Below are 20,658 nucleotides of genomic sequence, written 5' to 3'. Positions count from 1 at the left end.
TTCTCAGCAGCACTGGGCTGGGTGCCAGTGGGCAAGGCTCCACAGGGAATGCTTAAAGCTCAAGGGAGACCCAAGAAAGTTCTTCCTCCTGCAGCTGAGTTGTTCACGACAGCTGGACAGGGGCTTAAACAATGCTAGCCCCTTGCTGTCCCAGAGCTGTTGCAGAGCCTACCTCCTGTTGCCCACAATTTCTTAGGGCACCTGCAGGGGTCCTGACTCTTGGCAGGAATGTGCCCCTTTGCTGGGTTGCTACTTTTAAGCATATGCATGTGATTGTATGGAAGTTAGATTTGCCATGTTGGGTCACTTTTAGGAATTGTTTCTAGCTAGAGGGACTTGTGTCCTTCCTAGTCTAGCATTTGGGGTATGGAAAATTGTTTTGATGTGTGGTTTTTGTTCTTTTTTTTTCTTTGGTCTCTGGCTTTTTCCTTTCCCTGCCTTCTCCCCATGTCAGCCCCTGGGGAGGCCCCACCTCTCTGTCCATCTGCAGCGTGCATCTGTAGCCAGTGCTCAGGACTTCAGGCAAGGGTTGGGGCCTCCTCCACCTTGGGGTGGGAGCTGGGAAAGTCTCTTAAAAAAAATAATAAAAGAACAATGTAAAGCCTTTATCAATTTCTACACATTGACATCCTCAAAGGTGGCAAGGTTTTGCTAGTCTGGATTCACTAGAAATTCCTCCCTGCCAGGACAGGGGCATGCCTGCCCTGGCTTTTCACCATTACATGGAGTTTTGTTTCCCAGGGCCTCAGGCCTGAGTCTGCCAAGCCCACAGACATTTAGGGCATCCATCAAGAAGCCTGCTTTAGGGGCTATAACTCCTTTGCTAGCGTGGATTCCTCAAGTTGGGACTGCATAACTAAGGCAGCTGCTGTTTTATTTTTTTACAGCTTGTCTCCGAAAAATGATTTGTAGTTGTGTGTGCAGCATTTTGCCTTGACATGTGCGTTCCACAATAAAAAACAAATCGAATATATTTTGGAACAAAATCTCTTTCCAGGAGATGATCAAAGCAGGATTTTTGGGGTCAATATCAAGTACATCAGAATCATAAAAGAGGTTCTAATCTATCAAAACGTTTTCCAGCCTTGACTGGCAAAATCTTAGAATGGTTCTGGAGCTTTTTTTAAAACATATTCTCAGGGGACCTGGAAGAGAAATCCAAGGACTTGTGTCTCTGAATTAAACAGCTCAACAAATACACATTTAGAAAACATATGGTCTCTGTCTTCCTGGAGTTTAATGTTTCAGTCAGAGGTGGTACAATCAGAAGAAAAAATGAAACAGGGTAAGAGACATAGGGACCACCATTTTATATAGTGTTCAGGGAAGAACTCATGACTGTGATGTTTAAGTTTCAGTTTTCTGAAGAGAGGAGTGTCCAGTATCTAAGGGACAGGTGGGACAGGCAGAGTAGTTAGTGAAAAGTGAGCAGGAGAGCACCTGGAACATAGGCTATTGTGGCTGAATATGGATCAGGGGGATGAATAGTAGATATCAGAGATAAGGATGTAGGTTCCAGATCCCTTAGGATCTTAAGCTTTTACTCAGAGAAGCCACTGAGGAATTTTGAGCCAAGGAGTGACAAGGTCTGACTTAAGGTTTAGCAGGATCACTCTGGCTCCTAAGTGAAGGTTATACTTCAGGGACAAGGCTAGGGGCAGGAAGACAAGTTTGGAGGTGAGTGTAATAATCCAGGTGAGGGGTAACAGCATTAGAATGGGGAATGATATTGAAGGGAGTTTGATCTATTTTGTTGATTGACGTAGGTGTAAGATGTGGGAACCCAGAAAGGAGTTTTCTGAAGCCTTAGTGAAGTATAGACCTGGGTGTTTCCCAGTGAATTTGGGAGACTTTCAGGAATCTATCTCCCCTTCTGTTTTTTTTTTTTTTTCCTTCTTCTTCATAGTACAAATCATATATATTTGTTCTCTCTCCCTCCCACAACAGAGAAGTTGAGAGCAGGTGCTGTTTGCTGGTAAAACCCTCCCTCCACTCTTGCCTACACAGTAGATTCCTTACAGGAACAGATACACGACCCAATCAAAATACATGGCAACAAGGTTGTCACAACAGAGAAAAAGGGGTTAGCTTTTTTCCAAAGCACAAATTCTTCCAGTAACCTCATGTAAGGTATTCCATTGTGTATTTCCATACAAGAATAGCAGCCATTTCAAATGAGTTGGTTTAATTCCAGGTGGTATAGAATTTGGGGCAGAACAAAGACTGAAGAGCAGATTGTGGAAGGATTCTGTACTGGGCTTACTCTGATCTCACAGTTAAAGTAGGAATGGCTGAATGAGAACTAGGGAGAAATAAGCCATTGGGTGGTTTCTTTTTTTCTACAAAAGTTTATTCTTAAATGTACAACAGGCTCCAAGACAAAACTTCATTCTAGCTATAAAGTGGCAAAAGATGTTACAGCAGGGAATCCGGATGTTTAAACAGGAATGGAAGCAACGGTCACCATGGCCTCAGGGACAAGGAGCAGCTTACTTTTTGCCAGATTTCTTAATCCCACCAGTGGCTACAAAAGGAAAAAAGAAAGTCACAGTTAGGTAAGGATACAGTTATGTGGATCCCGGCAAGACAAGATTCTTATAGTAGGCATTCTCTATGGCACTGGTCTGGATCTACACTGAGTTGCGTACTTCACACAGATTAGTTCATTTAATGCTCATGTTCCATCAACTCATTTTACAGAAAAAGAAACAAAGTTGTAAAAGTTAGCATTGTTCAAAATCATAAACTGGCATGTGATGGAGCCAGGATTCCAACCTGGGTAGTCTGACTTCCAAGTCCATATTCTTAACTGCTACCCTACATTATACTACTCTACCTTCTGTACTTATGACCCCACTGTGTGGTTTACTCTCTATATTTATTTTATTCAATTTCCAGATGATTATATTTGGCACAATGTAGATAACTTAAGAAATAGTTGCAGAAGGAATGAAATTCTAATAGGGTTATGACAAAACAAACCTTAAAAATTAGATGATGCTCAATGAGAAACAACTGGTATAGGGTTTCACTAAGGATTGAGCTTCTCTCTACATACAATCAAAGATTAACAGAAGGTGCAAGATACTGCAGCTCATTCCACAAAGGAATCTCAATAGCTAGATCTGATGGATTAAACCTGCTGGGATAGAAGTTTTGGAAGAGTGGGTGTCACACTCACCATTCCAGCCTCTATCAGGCCCAGTGTGGGTCACATTGCTGGGATAGAGCACAGACAACTGTGGGGAATCTTATCACTAGTTTGAGGAATGTAAACAGCATTTAAGAAAAAGCACAGAAGCTACTGGGACTGCTGGGTCTAAAATGTAATCAATGAATACCTCTTCTTTTTTATAAAGGAAAGGATGAGGCAGAATTAAGTTAGAAAAGCATATGGAGCAATAGCAGGCCGAGGAGCCTGGACTTTATCCTTTAGAATCAGAAGTGAAAATCAGGATCCAAAAGTACCTGTTACAGATAACAATATAAGCAATAGGTCAAAAGCACTATAAATGTTAAAAGCAATAAACAGGCAATAAAGTACGAGTTTGTGGCAAGAAACTATGGAGGGTATTGGATACTCAACTCTATGAATTCGTGTTTAAGGTAAATGAATTTCTGTGTCCATTTCTGCAAAATTCTTACTGAAGGGAAGGCTCAAGTGCCTGGGAGGCAGGAGACCTCGTTTCCAGATGCGGTTCTGGTTCCCATCCCTTCCCTCTGCTTTGAATCCAAGGTGGGCTAGGGTCAGTCGGTCACATAAGACAGAAGAAAACGAGACCTCGCAGCTCATCAAAGCCAGGCAAGAGGCGGACCTGCCCCGGCCCGCGTCCTGACTTACCCAGAGGGCCCTTCCCCGCAGCCTTCGCTTTTAGCTCCTCGAGTTTCTTCTGCTCTTCTTTTTGTTTCTGCTTGAAAGCCTTATCCTCCTAGAGAGAGATAGAGCGGGTTCACTCTAGCTCGGCCTCCCCGTACCTCCGCGCCCGCCCGCGCCTCCGCGTCCATCCTCACCTCGTCCATTTCTTTGGCCTGCTTCTTGGGCTGCTTCAGGGGCTTCTTCTTGCCACCTGTGGGCGACACGAGCACGATCAGCCCCGTCTCCGCCGCCCGTCCCGCACCGGGTCCCGCCCAGCCCCGCCATTCCCGCACACTCACCCTCGCGGCCGGACATGGCGCTTACCGCCTGCCGCCCCTTTCCCAGACCCAGCCACCGGAAGCGGAGGTCCCGGCTCCACCCCTTGCACATATACAGCCGCGCGGACAGATTGATTGGCTACTAATCAGGAAGTTTCGTTATTGCTGCCGGAAGCGGTCCTCCAGGGGCGGGGCGCTAGGGGGGTCAGAGGCCAACTGAGTGGCAGACGCTCTTTTGGGTTTGCGGCTGGAACGCTGTACCCGTCCCGGGTGTGAGGAGGAGTGAGCGGAGTGGGAGGTTCATTTCTCCCGGGAGGATCCGGACCGCGGGAGGGGGACTTAACCGGAAGGCGCCAGACTTGTGAAAGTGCACAAGAAGAGCACTGCAGGCAAGTGCAAGGGCAGAGGCCTTGGAGCAGGAGCAAGTTCGGCAGCCTGACTGGAGGGAGATAGAAAGGGAGGTGGCAGAAGTGGGCGGGGGCCGGATCACCTGGTCCTAGGACTCTAGAGGTCTCCAGAAGCTTTTTGGGTTTTATACTATCGTCCTGGGTGCGACTGTTTGCTAATTCGATTTATTCGTCCAGTACATTTTTATTGAGTATCTGTTATATGCAGATAGTATTCTAGGCACGGGGGGTACAGCAGTGAACAAAACAAAGTGACTGCCCTGGCAGAACTGACATTCTAGTGGGTGAAACAGATAATAAGGAAAGTAAATAAGTGAAATACAGATCTCGGGTCATGTGATACATGTATGGAGAAGAATAAAGCGGGGGGTGGTGGTGTTAAGGAGTGCTGGACTGGGGATAGGGAGGTCAGGGAAGGTCTCCTCAGGAGATGACATTTGAGTAGGATTGAAGCAGATGTGGGAGCAAGCAGTACAGATAGTGAACAGCTGATGTGAAGGCACTGAGGTGGGGTTAGCCTAATGTGTTTTAGCAACAAGAAGAAGGTCCATATGGCTGGAGGAAGTGAGGAAAAGAGCGATTAGTGGGAGATGAGGTCAGAGAGTAATGGGAGCCAGCAGGTGGATGCCCCTTAGGCCATGGATAGGACTTTGACTTGTACCCTGAAAGAAGTTGGGAACCATTTCGGCGTTTGAGCAAAGAAAGATATGGTCTGACTGCTGTTTAGAAGGACCATGGGCTCCTCTGTGGAGAATGGACTGTAGAGCCTAGAGTAAAAGTAGGGAGACCTGTCAGGAGGGTCTTGCAATAATCCAGGTGAGATATTCGGTCGTTGGGACCAGGTGGTAGCAATGCCAGGGTTAAGAAGAGGAGTGGCACTGGATGTAGAAACCAGTGGTATTTCCTGATTTGAAGTGAGGCGGCAGATAAAGCAAGGAGTCAGAGATGATGTGAGGTTTTTGGCCTGAACATTTAGACTTGGAGTTGCCATCAACTGAGGTGGAGAAGGCTGTGAGAAAAGCATATTTGGGAGGGGAAGGGAGAAACTCAGTGTTGCACCTATTAAGTTTGAGATCCTCATTAGCCTTCCAAGCAGATACGTGGATTGGACAGTTGCATAAATGAGCCTGGAGTCCAGGGGCAAGGTCTAGGCTGGAAAAATCAAAATGTGTGTTTGTTTGTGTGTATGTGTGTGTGTGTGTGTGTGTCTTCATAATTGCTTAATTTTTAAACTTTTTTACTTTCAAGATTTTTCACTGAGGTAATGTATACAGAATGTAAAGATCATTTTAACTATTTTAAGTGCACAATTCTTTGACATTAAGTACATTGACAATACTATGCAACTTGTACCACGAATTCTAGATTATTTTCATCATCCCAAACCAAAACTCATTTAGTATTAACTCCCTGTCTCCTACCTCCACCCCTAGTAGCCACTGTTTTGCTTTTGGTCTATGAACTTGCTTATTTTAAATATTTCATATAAGAAAAATCATGTAATATTTGCCCTTTTGTGTCTGGTTTATTTCACTCAATATGATGTCCTCAAGGTTCAACCATGTTGTCACGTGTACCAGCACATCACTTTTTATGGATGAATAATATTCCATTGTGTGGATATACCACATTTCGTTTATCCATTCATCTGTTGATGGGTACTTGGGTTGCTTCCACCTTTTGCCTATTGTGAATAATGCTGCAGTGAACATTGATGTATAAATATTGTTAGAGTCCCTGCTTTCAATTCTTTTGAGTATATACGTAGAAGTGGAATTGCCAGGCCATATGGTAATTCTATACTTAATTTTCTGAGGAACTGCCAAACTGTTTTCCATAGTGGCTATACCATTTTACATTCCTAGCAACTATGTATGAGGATTCCTATTTCTCTGCATCCTCACCAACACTTATTATTTTCTGTTTTCTTAATAACTGCCAAGGGTTGCCACTTGTTATTGTCAGATTTTAAAATAATAACCATCCTAGTGGATGTGAAGTGGTATCTTGTGATTTTAATTTGCATTTCTTTAATGGCTAATGATGTTGAGCATGTTTTCATTTACTTATTGGCCATTTGAAAGTCTTCTTTGGAGAAATGTCTATTCAAATCCTTGGCCCATTTTTAAATTGAGTTCTTTATATATTCTGGATATTAAACTCTTATTAGACATATGCTTTCCAGATATTTTTTCCCATTCAGTAGGTTGTCTTTTCACTTCCTTAATAATGTCCTTTGCACAAAAGTTTTTATTTTTGATGCCGTCCAATTTGTCTATTTTTTCTTTTGTTGCTTGTGCTTTTGGTATAAAATCTAAATATCCATTGCCTACCACAAGGTTCTGAAGATATTTCCCTATGTTTTCTTCTAAGTGTTTATAGTATTTGCTCTTCTATTTAGGTGATTGGTCCATTTTGAGTGAATTTTTGTATATGGTGAGAGGTAGGAATCTAAATTCATTCTTTGAGCATGTGAATTTCCAGTTGTCCTGGTACCATTTGTTGAAAAGATTATTCTTTCCCCATTGAATGGACTTTGTGCCATTGTTGAAAATCAGTTGGCCACAGATGTGTGGATTTACCTCTGGACTCTCAGTTTGATTCCGTTGGTCTATATGTCTGTCCTTATGCCGGTACCACACTGCTTTAATTACTGTAGTGCTGTAGTAAGTTTTTTTTTTAAATTTAATTTTATTGAGATTGTTCACATACCATACAATTATCCAAAGATCCAAAGTGTACAATCACTTGCCCATGGTACCATCATACAGCTGTGTATCCATCACAATTAATTTTTTTTTCAATTTTTAGAACATTTTCATTACTCCAGAAAAGAAAGACAAAAAAAAAAAAAAAAGGAAACTCAAATCCTCCCATACCCCTAACCAGCTCCCCTTCATTATTGACTCATCGTATTGGTATAGTACATTTGTTACTGTTGATGAAAGAATGTTAAAATAGTAACTGTAATATATAGTTTGCAATAGGTATATTTTTTTCCCTAAATGCCCCTTTATTATTGACTTCTGGTTATAGTGTCATACATTTGTTCTAGTTCATGACAGAGATTTCTAATATTTGTACAGTTAATCACAAACATTGATTACCCCGAGATTCACTGTTTTATACATTCCCATCTTTTAACCTCCAACTTTCCTTCTGGTGACATAAGTGACTCTGAGCTTCCCCTTTCCACCACATTCACACACCATTCAGCACTGTTAGATATTCTCACAACGTGCTCCCGTCACCTCTGTCCATTTCCAAACACTTAAGTTCAACCTACTTGAACATTCTGCTTATAATAAGCAACCACTCCCCATTCTTTAGCCTCGCTGTATATCCTGATAACGTGTATTTAATGTCTATAAATTTACATATTATAATTAGTTCATATCAGTGAGACCCTGCAATATTTGTCCTTATGTGTCTGACTTATTTCACTCAATATAGTGTCCTCAAGGTTTCTTCATCAACCTGTTTTTTTTAAGATGGTTTTGTTCACATACCGTACAGTCCATCCTAAGTAATCAATTGATGGTTCCCTGTATAGTCACATATTTATGTATTCACCACCGTCACCACTAGCTATATAAGGACATCTCTATTTCTTCTACAAAGAAAGAAGAGTCAGAGAAGGTAGAGAGACAAAAGAAAAAGAAAAAGGAAGAGAAAAAAAACCAAACAAAACATGACAGCTAGGAAGCAACAAAAGGAAAGATAGAATTGAACTAAAGTAGAGTAAAGAGTCAGACAACATCAGACAACATGACTGTTCTAGTTTGCTAATGCTGCTGGAATGCGAAACACCAGAAATGGATTGGCTTTTATAGAAGGGGGTTTATTTGGTTACACAGTTACAGTCTTAAGACCATGAAGTGTCCAAGGTAACGCCTCAACAATCGGGAACTTAAACTGGAGGATGGCCAATGGTGTCCGGAAAAATCTCTGTTAGCTGGGAAGGCACGTGGCTGGTGTCTGCTCCGGAGTTCTGTTTCAAAATGGCTTTCTCCCAGGACATTTCTCTCTAGGCTTCAGCTTGTCTCCAAAATGTGACTCTCAGTTGCTCTTGGGGCATTTGTCATCTCTTAGCTTCTCTGGAACAAAAGTCTGCTTTCAAAGGCCATCTCAAAATGTCTCTGTAAACTGTAGTTCCTCTCTCAGCTCCTGTGCATTCTTCAAAGTGTCCCTCTTGGCGGTGGCTCCTCTTCAAAATGTCACTCTCAGCTGCAATGAGTTCCTTCTGTTTGTCAGCTCATTTATATGACTCCAGTGATTTAATTTAGACCCACCCTGAATGGGTGGAGTAACACCTCCATGGAAATTATCCAGTCAGAGTCATTACCCACAGTTGGGTGTGGCGCATCTCCATGGAAACACTCAAAGAATTACAATCTAATCAACACTGATACATATTCCCACACAAGATTACATCAAAGGTCATGGCATTTTGGGGAACAAAATACATTCAAACCAGCACAATCACCAATGGCAAGAGTCCCGTACCCCTCCCTTATGCCCCCCTCTTATATGCATTTAGCTTTGGTATATTGCCTTTGTTACATTAAAGGAAGCATAATACAAAGTTTTTGTTAACTATAGTCTCTAGTTTGCATTGACTGTATTTTTCCCCCAATACCACACCATTTTTTACCACCTTGCAGGGTTGACATTCATTTGTTCTCCCTCATGTAAAAACATATTTGTACATTTTATCACAGTTGTTGAGCACTTTAGATTTCACTGAGTTATACAGTCCCAGTCTTTATCTTTCCTCTTTCCTTCTGGTGTCCCACATGCTCCTAACCTTCCTCTTTTAGCCATACTCACAGTCATCTTTGTTCAGTGTACTTACCTTGTTGTGCTACCATCACCCAAAATTGTGTTCCAAACCTCTCACTCTTGTCTTTTCCTGTCTGTAGTGCTCCCTTTAGTATTCTTGTAGAGCAGGTATCTTGTTCACAAATTCTGTCATTGTCTGTCAGAGAATATTTCAAACTCTCCCTCATATTTGAAACACAGTTTTGCCGGATATGGGATTCTTGGTTGGTGGCTTTTCTCTTTCAGTATCTTAAATATATCACACCACTTCCTTCTTGCCTCCATGGTTTCTACTGAGAAATCCACACATATCAAGCTTCCTTTATATGTGATGGATTGCTTTTCTTTTGCTGCTTTCAGGATTTTCTCTTTGTCTTTGATGTTTGATAATCTGATTATTAAGTGTCTTGGCATAGGCCTATTCAGATCTATTCTGTTTGGGGTACGCTGCACTTCTTGGATCTGTAATTTTATGTGTTTCATACGAGATGGGAAATTTTTGTTGATTATTTCCTCTCTTATTGCTTCTGCCCCTTTTCCTTTCTCTTCTGCTTCTGGGATACCCATGACATGTACATCCATGTGTTTCATATTGTCATTCAATTCCCTGAGATGTTGCTCATATTTTTCCATTCTTTGCCCTATCTGTTCTTTTGTGTGTAGGATTTCAGGTGTCTTGTTCTCCAGTTCCTGAGTGTTTTCTTCTGCCTCTTGAGATCTGCTGTTTTATGTCTCCATTGTGTCTTTCATCTCTCGTGTTGTGCCCTTCATTTCTGTAGATTCTGCCGGTTGTTTTTTAAACTTTTGATTTCTACCTTCTGTTTGCCCAATGTTTTCTTTATGGCCTTTGTCTCTTTTGTTATATCTTCCCTGAACTTGTTGATTTGGTTTTTGATTTGATTTAGCATATTTCTTTGAAAATCTTTAATGATTGTTTCATTAAAGTGAAACAATATCTCAACTGTATCTTGACTGAGGTGTAAGTTTGTTCCTTTGATTGGGCCATATCTTTGTTTTTCCTAGTATAGATTGTAGTTTTCTGTTGTCTAGGCATCTGGTTTCCTTGGTTACCTCAGTCAGATTTTCCCAGACCAGAACAGGTCAGGTCTCAGAATGGGGTTATATTCAAGGTGTATCTTAGAGGAATGACAGACTTTCCTGTGAGGTTTCCAGTTGCTGTGCTTTTTCCTAACCTGCCCAGCAGGTGGCACCTGTCAGCCTGTTGCTTCTGACTGGTGGAAGGAGGTGTGGCCTCCTTAGTTTCTGTTTTGGCTGTCCCCCCACCCCCACCCCACCAACCCAGCTCTGGGTCTGGTTCTGAAGGGAAAGCTGGGCTCCATCTCCTTAGTTTTAGGGAAGATACACCCCCTAGGAAGTTATCATCTGCATGTGAATAGTCTCTCTTACTCTGTTATCTCCACCTCTGTCTGGGTGAGAGTGCTGCAAACTGAAAATGGCTGCGTCTCTCTCTTCTGAGCCCCTCAGGTTGAGAGAGAGAAAAAGGGACAGAAAGCCCCCTTTTGGAGCCAGTACGCGGCTTCCCAGTTTCACTCGTCAGCCAGAGGCAACACCTTTCAGGACAGATGAGTTTCCTGGTTCATAAAGGTCAGTCGTCACTAAAAGCCTCTGTCTGCTTTTTCAGGGTTTGTAGCTTATATTCAGCAGTCCAGTTTTGTTAATTAAAACCCCAGTTGGTTTATATAGCTCAGCTGAGCTATATTCACTCACTTGAAGAGTGCTGCTAGTTTCTACTACAGCGAGGTTTTGCTGTTCAGCCTGCCATGGGGCAAGGGGGCTCCCGGTGTGTTTCTGCAGCTTTTACTTACAGATTTTGTGTTGCGAACTCAGGCATTCCTCCCAATCCAGGTTGGTGTAAGATGTGTGGACAGTCACGATTGTCCCCAGCCTTTATTCCGGATTATTTACTAGTTGTTCCTGGTTGTTTATTAGTTGTTCTGGGGGGACTAACTAACTTCCATTCCTCTATGCCACCATCTTGCCTCCTCTTCTGTAGTAAGTTTTGAAGTCAGGAAGTGTGAGTCCGCCAGCTTTCTTCTTGTTAAAGATTGTTTGGACTATTTGGACTCCTTGCAATTCTATATGAATTTGAGGATCACCTTTTGCATTTCTGCCAAAAACCCTGGTAGAATTTTGATAGGGATTGCATTGAATTTGTAGATTGCTTTAGGCACTATTGCCATCTTAATAATACTAAATCTTCCATCCATGAATAGAGATGTCTTTATATTTATTTAGGTCTTCTTTAATTTCTTTCTTTCTTTTTTTTTTTGGTGGGGATCCTTTTTTTTTTTTTTAATAAGAAATTTTATTTTAAGATAAATTCAAACTTACAGGAACAGTTGCAAAAACAGTACAAATCCCATACATAGAGCTCCAGCATACCCCGACCCCCCTCCCCTGATACCCCGATCCACCACCTTTAACATCCTGTCACACCACCATTCTTTCTTTCTTTCCTTCTCTCCTTCCCTCCCTCCCTCTCTCCTTTCCTCCCTCTCTCCCCCTATCATCCATCATCTATTGCTCTGTCTTCTGAACATATGAGAGCAAGCTGCACACATCCTTGAAAAAAACAATATAATTCACATATACATTTCTCATGAACAAGAATGTTGTTTTATGCAATCCCATTAAATGCAGCTAAGAAGTTCAAGAAATTCAACCTTGATACAAAGCTTACATTCTATATTTCTTTTTTTTTTTTTTTTCACTTAAGTTCCATCTGTGTCCCTTTGAGCCTCCTCTCCTCCATCCTCAGATCCCATCCAGGATCATCCTTGGCATTTAATTGTCATCTATTTAGACTATCTTTTTTTTTTTTTATTCAATAGTGGAAACATATATACAGCCTAAATCTTCCCATTCCACCTGCTCCCTAGCATTCCGTTAGTGGGATTAATCACATTTAGAATGTTGCAATGCTATCACCTTTCCACCATCCCTTTCTAGAAGTTTCCCTTCACCCCGAACAGAAACCCTACACTCATTTCTTAATTCCCCATTGCCCCTTCCCCCACTTCTCGGAACTCCTACTCTACTTTTCATCTCTATGGTCATATTCTCTGATACTTTCTTTGTGTTTACCGTGGGGCTTAAATTTAACATCTTAAATCTGTAACAATCTTGGTTTTCTTTGATACCAACTTAACTTCAATATGACACATAAACTATGTTCCTATACTCCCTCATTCCCCCATTTTTATGTAGTTCTTGTCAAAAATTACATATTTTACATTGAGTCCAAAACCACTGATTTATCGTTACAGTTTATGTATTTTATATCCTGTAGGAAGTAAATAGTGGAGTTACAAATCAAAAATACACTAGTGTTGGTATTTATATTTTCCAAGTACCCTTTATTTCTTCATGTAGTTTCAGTCAATTGTTTAGTGTCCCTTCCTTTCAGCCTGCTCAACTCCCTTTAGCATTTCTTATAGGACTGATCTGGTGGTGAAGTCTCTCAGCTTTTTTTTCTGTTGGTAGGGCTCCCTTTAGTATCTGAAGTAGGGCAGGTCTTTTATTAGCAAAATCTCTCAGCATTTGTTTGTCTGTGAAAAATTTAAGCTCTCCCTCAAATTTGAAGGAGAGTTTTGCTGGATAAAATATTCTTGGTTGGAAATTTTTCTTTCTCAGAGTTTTAAATATGTCATGCCACTGCCTTCTTGCCTCCATGGTGGCCCCTGAGTAGTCACTGGTTAGTCTTATGTTGTTTCCTTTGTATGTGCTGAATTGCTTTTCTCTTGCTGCTTTCAGAACTTGCTCCTTTTCTTCAGTATTTGAGAGTCTGATCAGAATATGTCTTGGAGTGGGTTTATTTGGATTTATTCTATTTGGAGTTCGCTGGGCATTTATGCTTTGTGTATTTATATTGTGTAGAAGGTTGGGGAAGTTTTCCCCAACAATTTCTTTGAATACTCTTTCTAGACCTTTACCCTTCTCTTCCCCTTCTGGGACAGCAATGAGTCTTAAATTTGGATGTTTTATTTTATCTATCATATCCCTGAGATCCATTTCGATTTTTTCTATTTTTTTCCCCATTCTTTCTTTTGTTCTTTCATTTTCTGTTCTGTGGTCCTCGAAGAGGCTGAGTCATTGTTCAGCTTCCTCTAATCTTGTATTATGAGTATCCAGAGTCTTTTTAATTTGGCCAACAGTTTCTTTTATTTCCATAAGATCTTCTATTTTTTTATTAACTCTTGCAATTTCTTCTTTATGCTCTTCTAGGGTCTTCTTTATGTCCTTTATATCCTGTGCCATGTTCTTCTTCATGTCCTTTATATCCTGCGCCATGCTCTTGTTGCCCATCTGTAATTCTTTGATTAATTGTGCCAAGTACTGTGTTGTGTGTCTTCTGATCTTTTGATTTGGGTGTTATGGTTTGGGTTCTCCATATCGTCTGGTTTTATCATATGCTTTAAGATTTTCTGTTGTTTTTGGACTCCTGGCATTTGCTTTACTTGATCCCTAATTTGACAGTACTGCAGCTTGGTGGCGTACACTTTCTCTAACTAACCAACAGATGGCGTCCGTGAGTCACCTATTCCCCTCAAGTCAGTTCTCCCCCACTTTGTCTTTGTGGTGTGTGTGGGTCTGATTCTTGTGGGGTCCAATTGGTGCACCAAGTTTGGGTGTGTTGCTGGTGCTGTCTGCCCTGAATGTGGGGTGTGTGTCTGGGTGGTTAGGCAGGCAGGGCAGCTTTAATAATCAAACCTCCCAGGTGTTCCCAGAATTTAAGGCTGTTGCAGGAGCCTAAGCCTTCATTTCAGTCCTTCTACCAATTGTCTCTGCCGCTGACTCACAAGTCCTTGGTATTTGCGTAGGGTCCCTGGGATTTCCAAGGGGCACCCCCTTCCCAGCTGTGCTCTTCCAGGACCTCTGCTGAGGGAGGGCCACATCACGACATTAGTGTGTGCCAGCCCGCCAGGGAAGCCCTGGGTCGTTGGGCCGTGCAGGGGAGCTCCCGGCCTGCTTCAAAGATGGTCGAATGGGACACGTTAACTTCCCCCTTTTCATACAGCTCTGCCTCCCAGCTCCAGGACAATCAGCCATGGGTGTATTAAAGGCCACTGTCCACGGCCAATATTGTGGCTTGTGTGTAGTGCTGCAGGAAAGATTCCCCGTCACACTGGGTTTCTTGGTGCAGCTCTGAATGTGGGTTTGGCCCCAGGCAAGAGTGTCCCCCGCCTGCTGGGGAGATGGCTGCAAGGAATGTGTTTTTTTTTCTCCTTTTGGCTCCCCTCTGCTCCTCTGGTCTCGAGACAATTAGCAGCGGGTGTGGGAAGGGGTATCCTCCACGCCAGACAACGAGGCGTTAGCCCAGCCCGCTCCCACCGTGCTTCACTGCGCGGCTCTCCCCATCATAACTGCAGCCACTCCCAGGCTTCTTTTTTTTAAAGAACTAGTCCGTCTCCAAACGCCAGCCCACCGTTTCCCCACACCACAGCACGGCCACAGGACTTTCAGTCAACTCACTCACTTGTTTCAGAATGCAGGCTCCTGGTTTCACCAAATGCACATTCCCTGTGGATTTAGCAGACCTTGTCCGGCTGGTGCATCGCTGGCAGTGGTGTTCTGGGTCACTTTCTGGTTTTTATCTAGTATTTTTCATGGAGGTGTTTTTTTTGCCCTGTCTCACCTAGCTGCCATCTTAGGTTCTCCTCCTTCTTTAATTTCTTTCAGCAATATTTATAGTTTTCCATGTACAAATGCTTTACATCTTTGGTTAAATTTATTCACAGATATTTTAATCTGATTTCCTTTTCAGATTATTTATTGCTAGTGTATAGAAACACCAATGATTTTTGTGAGTTGATCTTGTATCTCACCACTTTGCTGAGTTCATTTATTAGCCCTAATAGCTTTCTTGTGTATTATTCTGGGTTTTCTATATATAGGATCATGTCATCTGCAAATAGGGAAAGTTTTACTTCTGCCTTTCCAATTTGGGTGACTTTTATTTCTTTTTGTTTGCCTAATTCCTCTGGTCAGAACTTCCAGTACAATGTTGAATAACAGTGGTAACAGTGGGCATCCTTGTCTTGTACTTGATCTTAGAGGGAAGGCTTTCAGTCTTTCACCATTGACTATGATATTAGCTGTGGATTTTTCATATGTGCCCTTTATCATGTTGAGGAATTTCCGTTCTATTGCTAGTTTTCTGAGTGTTTTTTTTTTTAATCAGAAAAGGTGCTGGATTTTGTCAGATTCCTTTTCTGCATCAGTTGAGATGATCATGTATCTGTGTATATGTATTATTTTAATAGCAGCTTTGTTGAGCTGTAGTTCATATACCCTACAATTCATCCACTTAAAGCATGCAATTCAATAGTTTTTAGTATATTAACAAAGTTGTGCTGCCATCACCACAATCAATTTTAGAACATCTTCATAGATGGGTTTTAAAGGCATAGGACTAGATGAGAGGAGTCTGAGGACTGAGCCCTGGGGCCCTACAGTGTTCAGAAGTCAGGGAGATGAGGAGGGACTAGAAGCCAAGTGAAGAAGGCATTTCAAGGAGGAGGGAGTGATCATGAGACACAGGCTGCTGACAGGGCAAATGAGATGAGGACTGAGGACTGGTCATTGGATTTAGCAGCATGGAAGTGGCCTGGACATTAGCAGTTCCAGTGTGGGATTGAAAGCCAGATTAGAGAGGTTTTAGGAGAGAATGGGAGAAGAGGAACTGGAGACAGTGAGTACAGACAGTCCATCAAGGAGTTTGGCTGTAAAGAGGAGCAGAGAATTGTAGTGGTCATTGAAGGGGGGTTTTAGATCAAGTACTGAGCAGCGTCTGTGAGGGGGGAAGAGGACATGAAACAAGAGGGTGGAGGGTTGCCTCCCTTAGGAGCATGGACCCTTCATTCTGAGGAACAAGAGAGAAGGTAGAGGGAGGGGAAAAGATACTGGCGGAGAAAAGATATGATGGGAGTTTGTGGAAATTCTCTTTCCATTTTTATATTTTCTTGGTGAAAACGAAACAAGCTTTCAGTTGCAATTGAGGGTGAGGTATAAGTGATTGAATTTGAGGAAAGGGCAATTGGTAGGAAACAGTCATATAGATACAGTGGGAGAAAGGATTTGGAGGGTCAGTTTCTGGACTTGGCCCTCAGGGCCCTGCTTTATCTGGCCTGTGTCCACCTGTTCAGCCTCACTTCCATCACTTCCATCCATCTCCTCTGCTTCTTGCCGGCTGCCCTGGTCATCCTTCAGGTCATAGATCACTTCAAGCGCTTTTCTGCCTTTTCCTTCTGCCAGGAAAATTCTTTCCTTGCTGGTTTAGGGACCTGTGAGATATCTAAGCAGGGGTATCACAGGGACTGAGAGACAGGCCTGGAGGTACCGAGAATAGGGACTGAAGTGAAGAAGCAACTTGGGAGTCATTGGCATGTTTCCTTATAAAAAGGAGTCTCTATTCTCATGAAGCTTCTGGTCTGGTGGGTGGAAGGTTGGGGATAGACAACATATGATAAGGAAATCTGTATCCAATGGAGAAAATTAAAGCAGATAGGGTAACTGGGGAGGGAATGATCAAGGGAGGCCTCACTGAGAGGTATTATTGGTACAAAGACATAGAAGAAGTAAAGGTGAGCACAGTGGACTTGTAGAGGAAGAATGGTCCAGGTGGAGGAAATGGCAGGGCACAGACCCTCTACAGGATTGTGCTTAGCATCTTAGGGTGGCTGGAGCAGAGTACAGGATAGGGAGAAGGAAGGAAATTAAAGTCAGAGAGGTTTTGGGGCTTGGTTCTGTCAGGATCAGTGTACATGCTTAGTGAGATGGGTGCTATTGGGGAGTTTGAACCAAGCAATGTGACCTGATGTGCCAGTTTGATGCATTATGTCCCCCAAAATGCCATTATCTTTGATGCAATCTTGTGTGGACAGACATACTAGTGTTGATTAGATTTTGGAATCCTTTGGGTGTTTCCATGGAGATGTGATTCAATCAATGTGGACAGGACCTTTGGTTGTATAATTTCCATGGAGGTGTTGCCCCGCCCATTCAGGGTGGGTCTGAATTGGATTACTGGAGCACTATATAAGCTCAGACAGAATGAGCGAGCTTGCTGCAGCAAAGAGGGACACTTTGAAAAAAGCATAGGAGCTGCAGATGAGAGACAGTTTGAAGATAGCCGTTGAAAGCAGACTTTTGCTCCGGAGAAGCTAAGAGAGGACAAACACCCCAAGCGCAACTAAGAATGACATTTTGAAGAGGAGCTGCAGCTTAGAGAGGAACGTCCTGGGAGAAAGCCATTTTGAAACCAGAATTTGGAGCAGACACCAGCCACATGCCTTCCAGCTAACAGGTTTTCCAGACACCATTGGGCATCCTCCAGTGAAGGTACCCAATTGTTGATGCATTACTTTGGATGTTTTATGGCCTTAAGACTGTAACCGTGTAACCAAATAACCCCCCTTTATAAAAGTCAGTCCATTTTTGATGTTTTGCATTCTGGCAGCATTAGCAAACTAGAACAGATTTTGGTACCAGAGAAGTGGGGTGCTGCTGAGTTTGCAAATACCAAACATGTTGGAGCAGCTTTTTAAATGGATAAGAGGAAGATTCTGGAAGAATTGTGAGGAGCTTGATAGAAAAGGCCTAAACTGCTTTGAAGAGACCGTTTGTGGAAATATGGACTCTAAAGATACTTCTGATAAGGCCTTGAGCAGAAATGATGAATGTGTTGTTGTAAACTGGAAGGAAGGCGATCCTTGTTTTAAAGTGGCAGAGAATTTGGCAAAATTGAGTCCTGGTGTTGGATGGAAGGCAGAATTTGAAAGCGACGACCTGGAATATTTAGCTGATGAGATCTCCAAGCAAAATATAGAAGTAGTAGCCTGGCTTCTACTTGCAGCTTATAGTAAAATGTGACAGGACAGAGATAAACTTAGAACTGAACCCTTGGGTTCAAAGAAACCAGGAACTGATGGTTTGGAAAATTCTGGGCTTCCAGGGAGTAGAACTCCAGAAGCTGTAGCCCAACGTGAGGATTTAACCAAACTTGGAACCCGACCGCCATTTCGGTACAAGCCAAGATTGAAGACAGAGTTATCCAGCAAGGATTTGTGGAAAGTCCTATTGTCTGATGGTTTTGACCCCTGTGTGCTTCATGTGAAGCCAACAGAATTTTTGCGAGATCTTTATAGACAGAGATGCTGCCGGTCTGGACTGGAGAAGACAGACAAGGAACAAATTGAAGGAAAATTTTCTTCAAAGACAGAGCCATGGAGGTTGATGTCTGGAGTCACGAGGTCTTGGGCTGGGAGAGCAGAGCAGCCCATACGCATGGAAAGGGTGAGTTTGCCCCGGATGTCGAGGGCGGGCCTTCCGCCTTGATGCTCAGGAAATGTTCTGCCACCCCAAGCCCCAAAGAGGGTAGAGCACATTCCCAGGGAATTGGGGAGAGCCTGGCTGCTACCACACTGTTCTGAAGGGTTGAGCCTGTGCCTCTGCGATGGAAGGGAATCCGGGAGCTGCCCCAATGTTTGAGGAGGGTGGGGCCGAGAAGGTGGTCTCCCCAACGTGTGGATATGTTGGAACACTTACTCCAGCGTTTGAAGAGGAAAGGGCTGCCGCACAGGCCCTTAGGAAGGGTTAGACTCCTGGTCTCTCAAGCCCCAAGGATGCAACGTCGTTCTGTTAATGACTCTCAGGCTTTGAAATCTAATGGATTTTGTCCTGCGGGTTTTAGGAACTCTTTTGGTCTTTCTAACCCTGTTTTCCTTACTGTTTCTCCTTATGGCAGTGGGAATATTTATCCTATGAACGTCCCTCCTTTGTATATTGGAAGCACATAACTTGTTCTAAGTTCACAGATCCATAGCTAAAGGAGAATTATGCCTTAGGACCGACCATACCTTTAATTGATTTTACGGGATCTTGTACTTAACTGTTGTTACTGAAATGATTTAAGTTTCTGTGATGTTGTTGTGGGATGAATGTATTTTGTATATGGAAAGATAATGTCATTTTGGGGTCCAGGGGGCGCAATGTGCCAGTTCGATGTATTATGTCACCCAAAACGCCATTATCTTTGATGCAATCTTGTGTGGACAGACATATTAGTGTTGATTAGACTTTGGAATCCTTTGGGTGTTTCCATGGAGATGTGATTCAATCAATGTGGACAGGACCTTTGGTTGTGTAATTTCCATGGAGGTGTTGCCCTGCCCATTCAGGGTGGGTCTGAATTGGGTTACTGGAGCAGTATATAAGCTCAGACAGAATGAGCGAGCTTGCTGCAGCAAAGAGGGACACTTCGAAAAAAGCATAGGAGCTGCAGATGAGAGACAGTTTGAAGACAGCCGTTGAAAGCAGACTTTTGCTCCGGAGAAGCTAAGAGAAGACAGACACCCCAAGAGCAACTGAGAATGACATTTTGAAGAGGAGCTGCGGTCCAAAGAGGAACGTCCTGGGAGAAAGCCATTTTGAAACCAGAACTTTGGAGCGGACGCTAGCCATGTGCCTTCCTAGCTAGCAGAGGTTTTCTAGACACCATTGGGCATCCTCCAGTGAAAGTACTCGATTGTTGATGCGTTACCTTGGACATTTTATGGCCTTAAGACTGTAACTGTGTAACCAAATAAACCCGCTTTATAAAAGCCAGTCCCTTTCTGGTGTTTTGCATTCTGGAAGCATTAGGAAACTAGAACACCTGACTTACATATAAATAGAGCCTCTGATTTCTTTGTGGAGAACAGGCTGTGAGGGACAGGAGAGGAAGCCAATACTATGTAGGAGGCTGTAGCTGTTATCTCTGCCAGGGATGGTTGACCCTGTCCAACAAATGGGGTGTTGGTAGAGGAGCAGCTGGGAAAGGAGGCTGAGAAGGATGGAGAAAGCCAAGAGGGGCAGTGTTTTTAGGAAGAAAGCTACAGAGGGATTGAAGAAGAAATCTGAAAAGCACCTGCTACATCTGGCAAGGTGGAGGATTTGAGGGATTTCTGGGAAAGTAGCCTTGGTGGTGGAGTGGGGAGGCAGTCATGTTGGAGTGGGATCAAGAGAGAAGGGGGAAAACATATGAAAAGTGTATGCAGAAGAAATGAGAAGGGACACAAAATGGCACAATATGAAAATTTGAATAAATATGAAAGTAGGCATTAGTGGAAGCAAAAAAGGAATATGACTTACAAGGACCAAATAGCAAAGTGGCAGAAGAAAGTCCTGTGTCATTGGTAGGTATTTTAAATGTAAATGGATTAAACTCTCCAATCAAAAGGCAGAGATTGGCAGCATGGATAAAAAAGCATGACCCAACTGTATGCTGTTTACAAGA

General features: G+C 42.8%; 2 protein-coding genes across 2 annotated transcripts in view; one reads left to right on the top strand and one right to left on the bottom strand.

Moving 5' to 3' along the window:
* Positions 1 to 2,164: 2,164 nt before the first annotated feature.
* Positions 2,165 to 4,261, bottom strand: TMA7 (translation machinery associated 7 homolog). Its single transcript, XM_037850220.1, has 4 exons — positions 4,156 to 4,261; positions 4,012 to 4,067; positions 3,842 to 3,929; positions 2,165 to 2,524 (listed from the first exon to the last, which is right to left on the bottom strand). Exons 1-4 carry the CDS (start codon positions 4,244 to 4,246, stop codon positions 2,490 to 2,492), a joined length of 270 nt encoding a protein of 89 aa, XP_037706148.1. The 5' UTR covers positions 4,247 to 4,261; the 3' UTR covers positions 2,165 to 2,489.
* The window catches only part of CCDC51 (coiled-coil domain containing 51), a 36,993-nt gene continuing 20,331 nt past the window's right edge, over positions 3,997 to 20,658 (top strand). Inside the window, 1 exon segment of the mRNA XM_037826299.1 lies at positions 3,997 to 4,523. The gene's annotated coding sequence lies outside the window, so the exon portion shown is untranslated.

This window comes from Choloepus didactylus, chromosome 1 (genome assembly GCF_015220235.1).
Source record: "Choloepus didactylus isolate mChoDid1 chromosome 1, mChoDid1.pri, whole genome shotgun sequence".
Lineage (NCBI taxonomy): Eukaryota > Metazoa > Chordata > Mammalia > Pilosa > Megalonychidae > Choloepus > Choloepus didactylus.
This window is presented reverse-complemented; position numbering and strand designations above follow the sequence as displayed.

Bases quoted from the DNA above. Each gene is read 5' to 3' on its own strand.
- TMA7 (XM_037850220.1), bottom strand. From the start codon at position 4,246: ATGTGCAAGGGGTGGAGCCGGGACCTCCGCTTCCGGTGGCTGGGTCTG. The intron at 4,068-4,155 runs GTGAGTGTGCGG...TGTCGCCCACAG, and splicing joins CGCCATGTCCGGCCGCGAGG to GTGGCAAGAAGAAGCCCCTG. The intron at 3,930-4,011 runs GTGAGGATGGAC...ATCTCTCTCTAG, and splicing joins AGGCCAAAGAAATGGACGAG to GAGGATAAGGCTTTCAAGCA.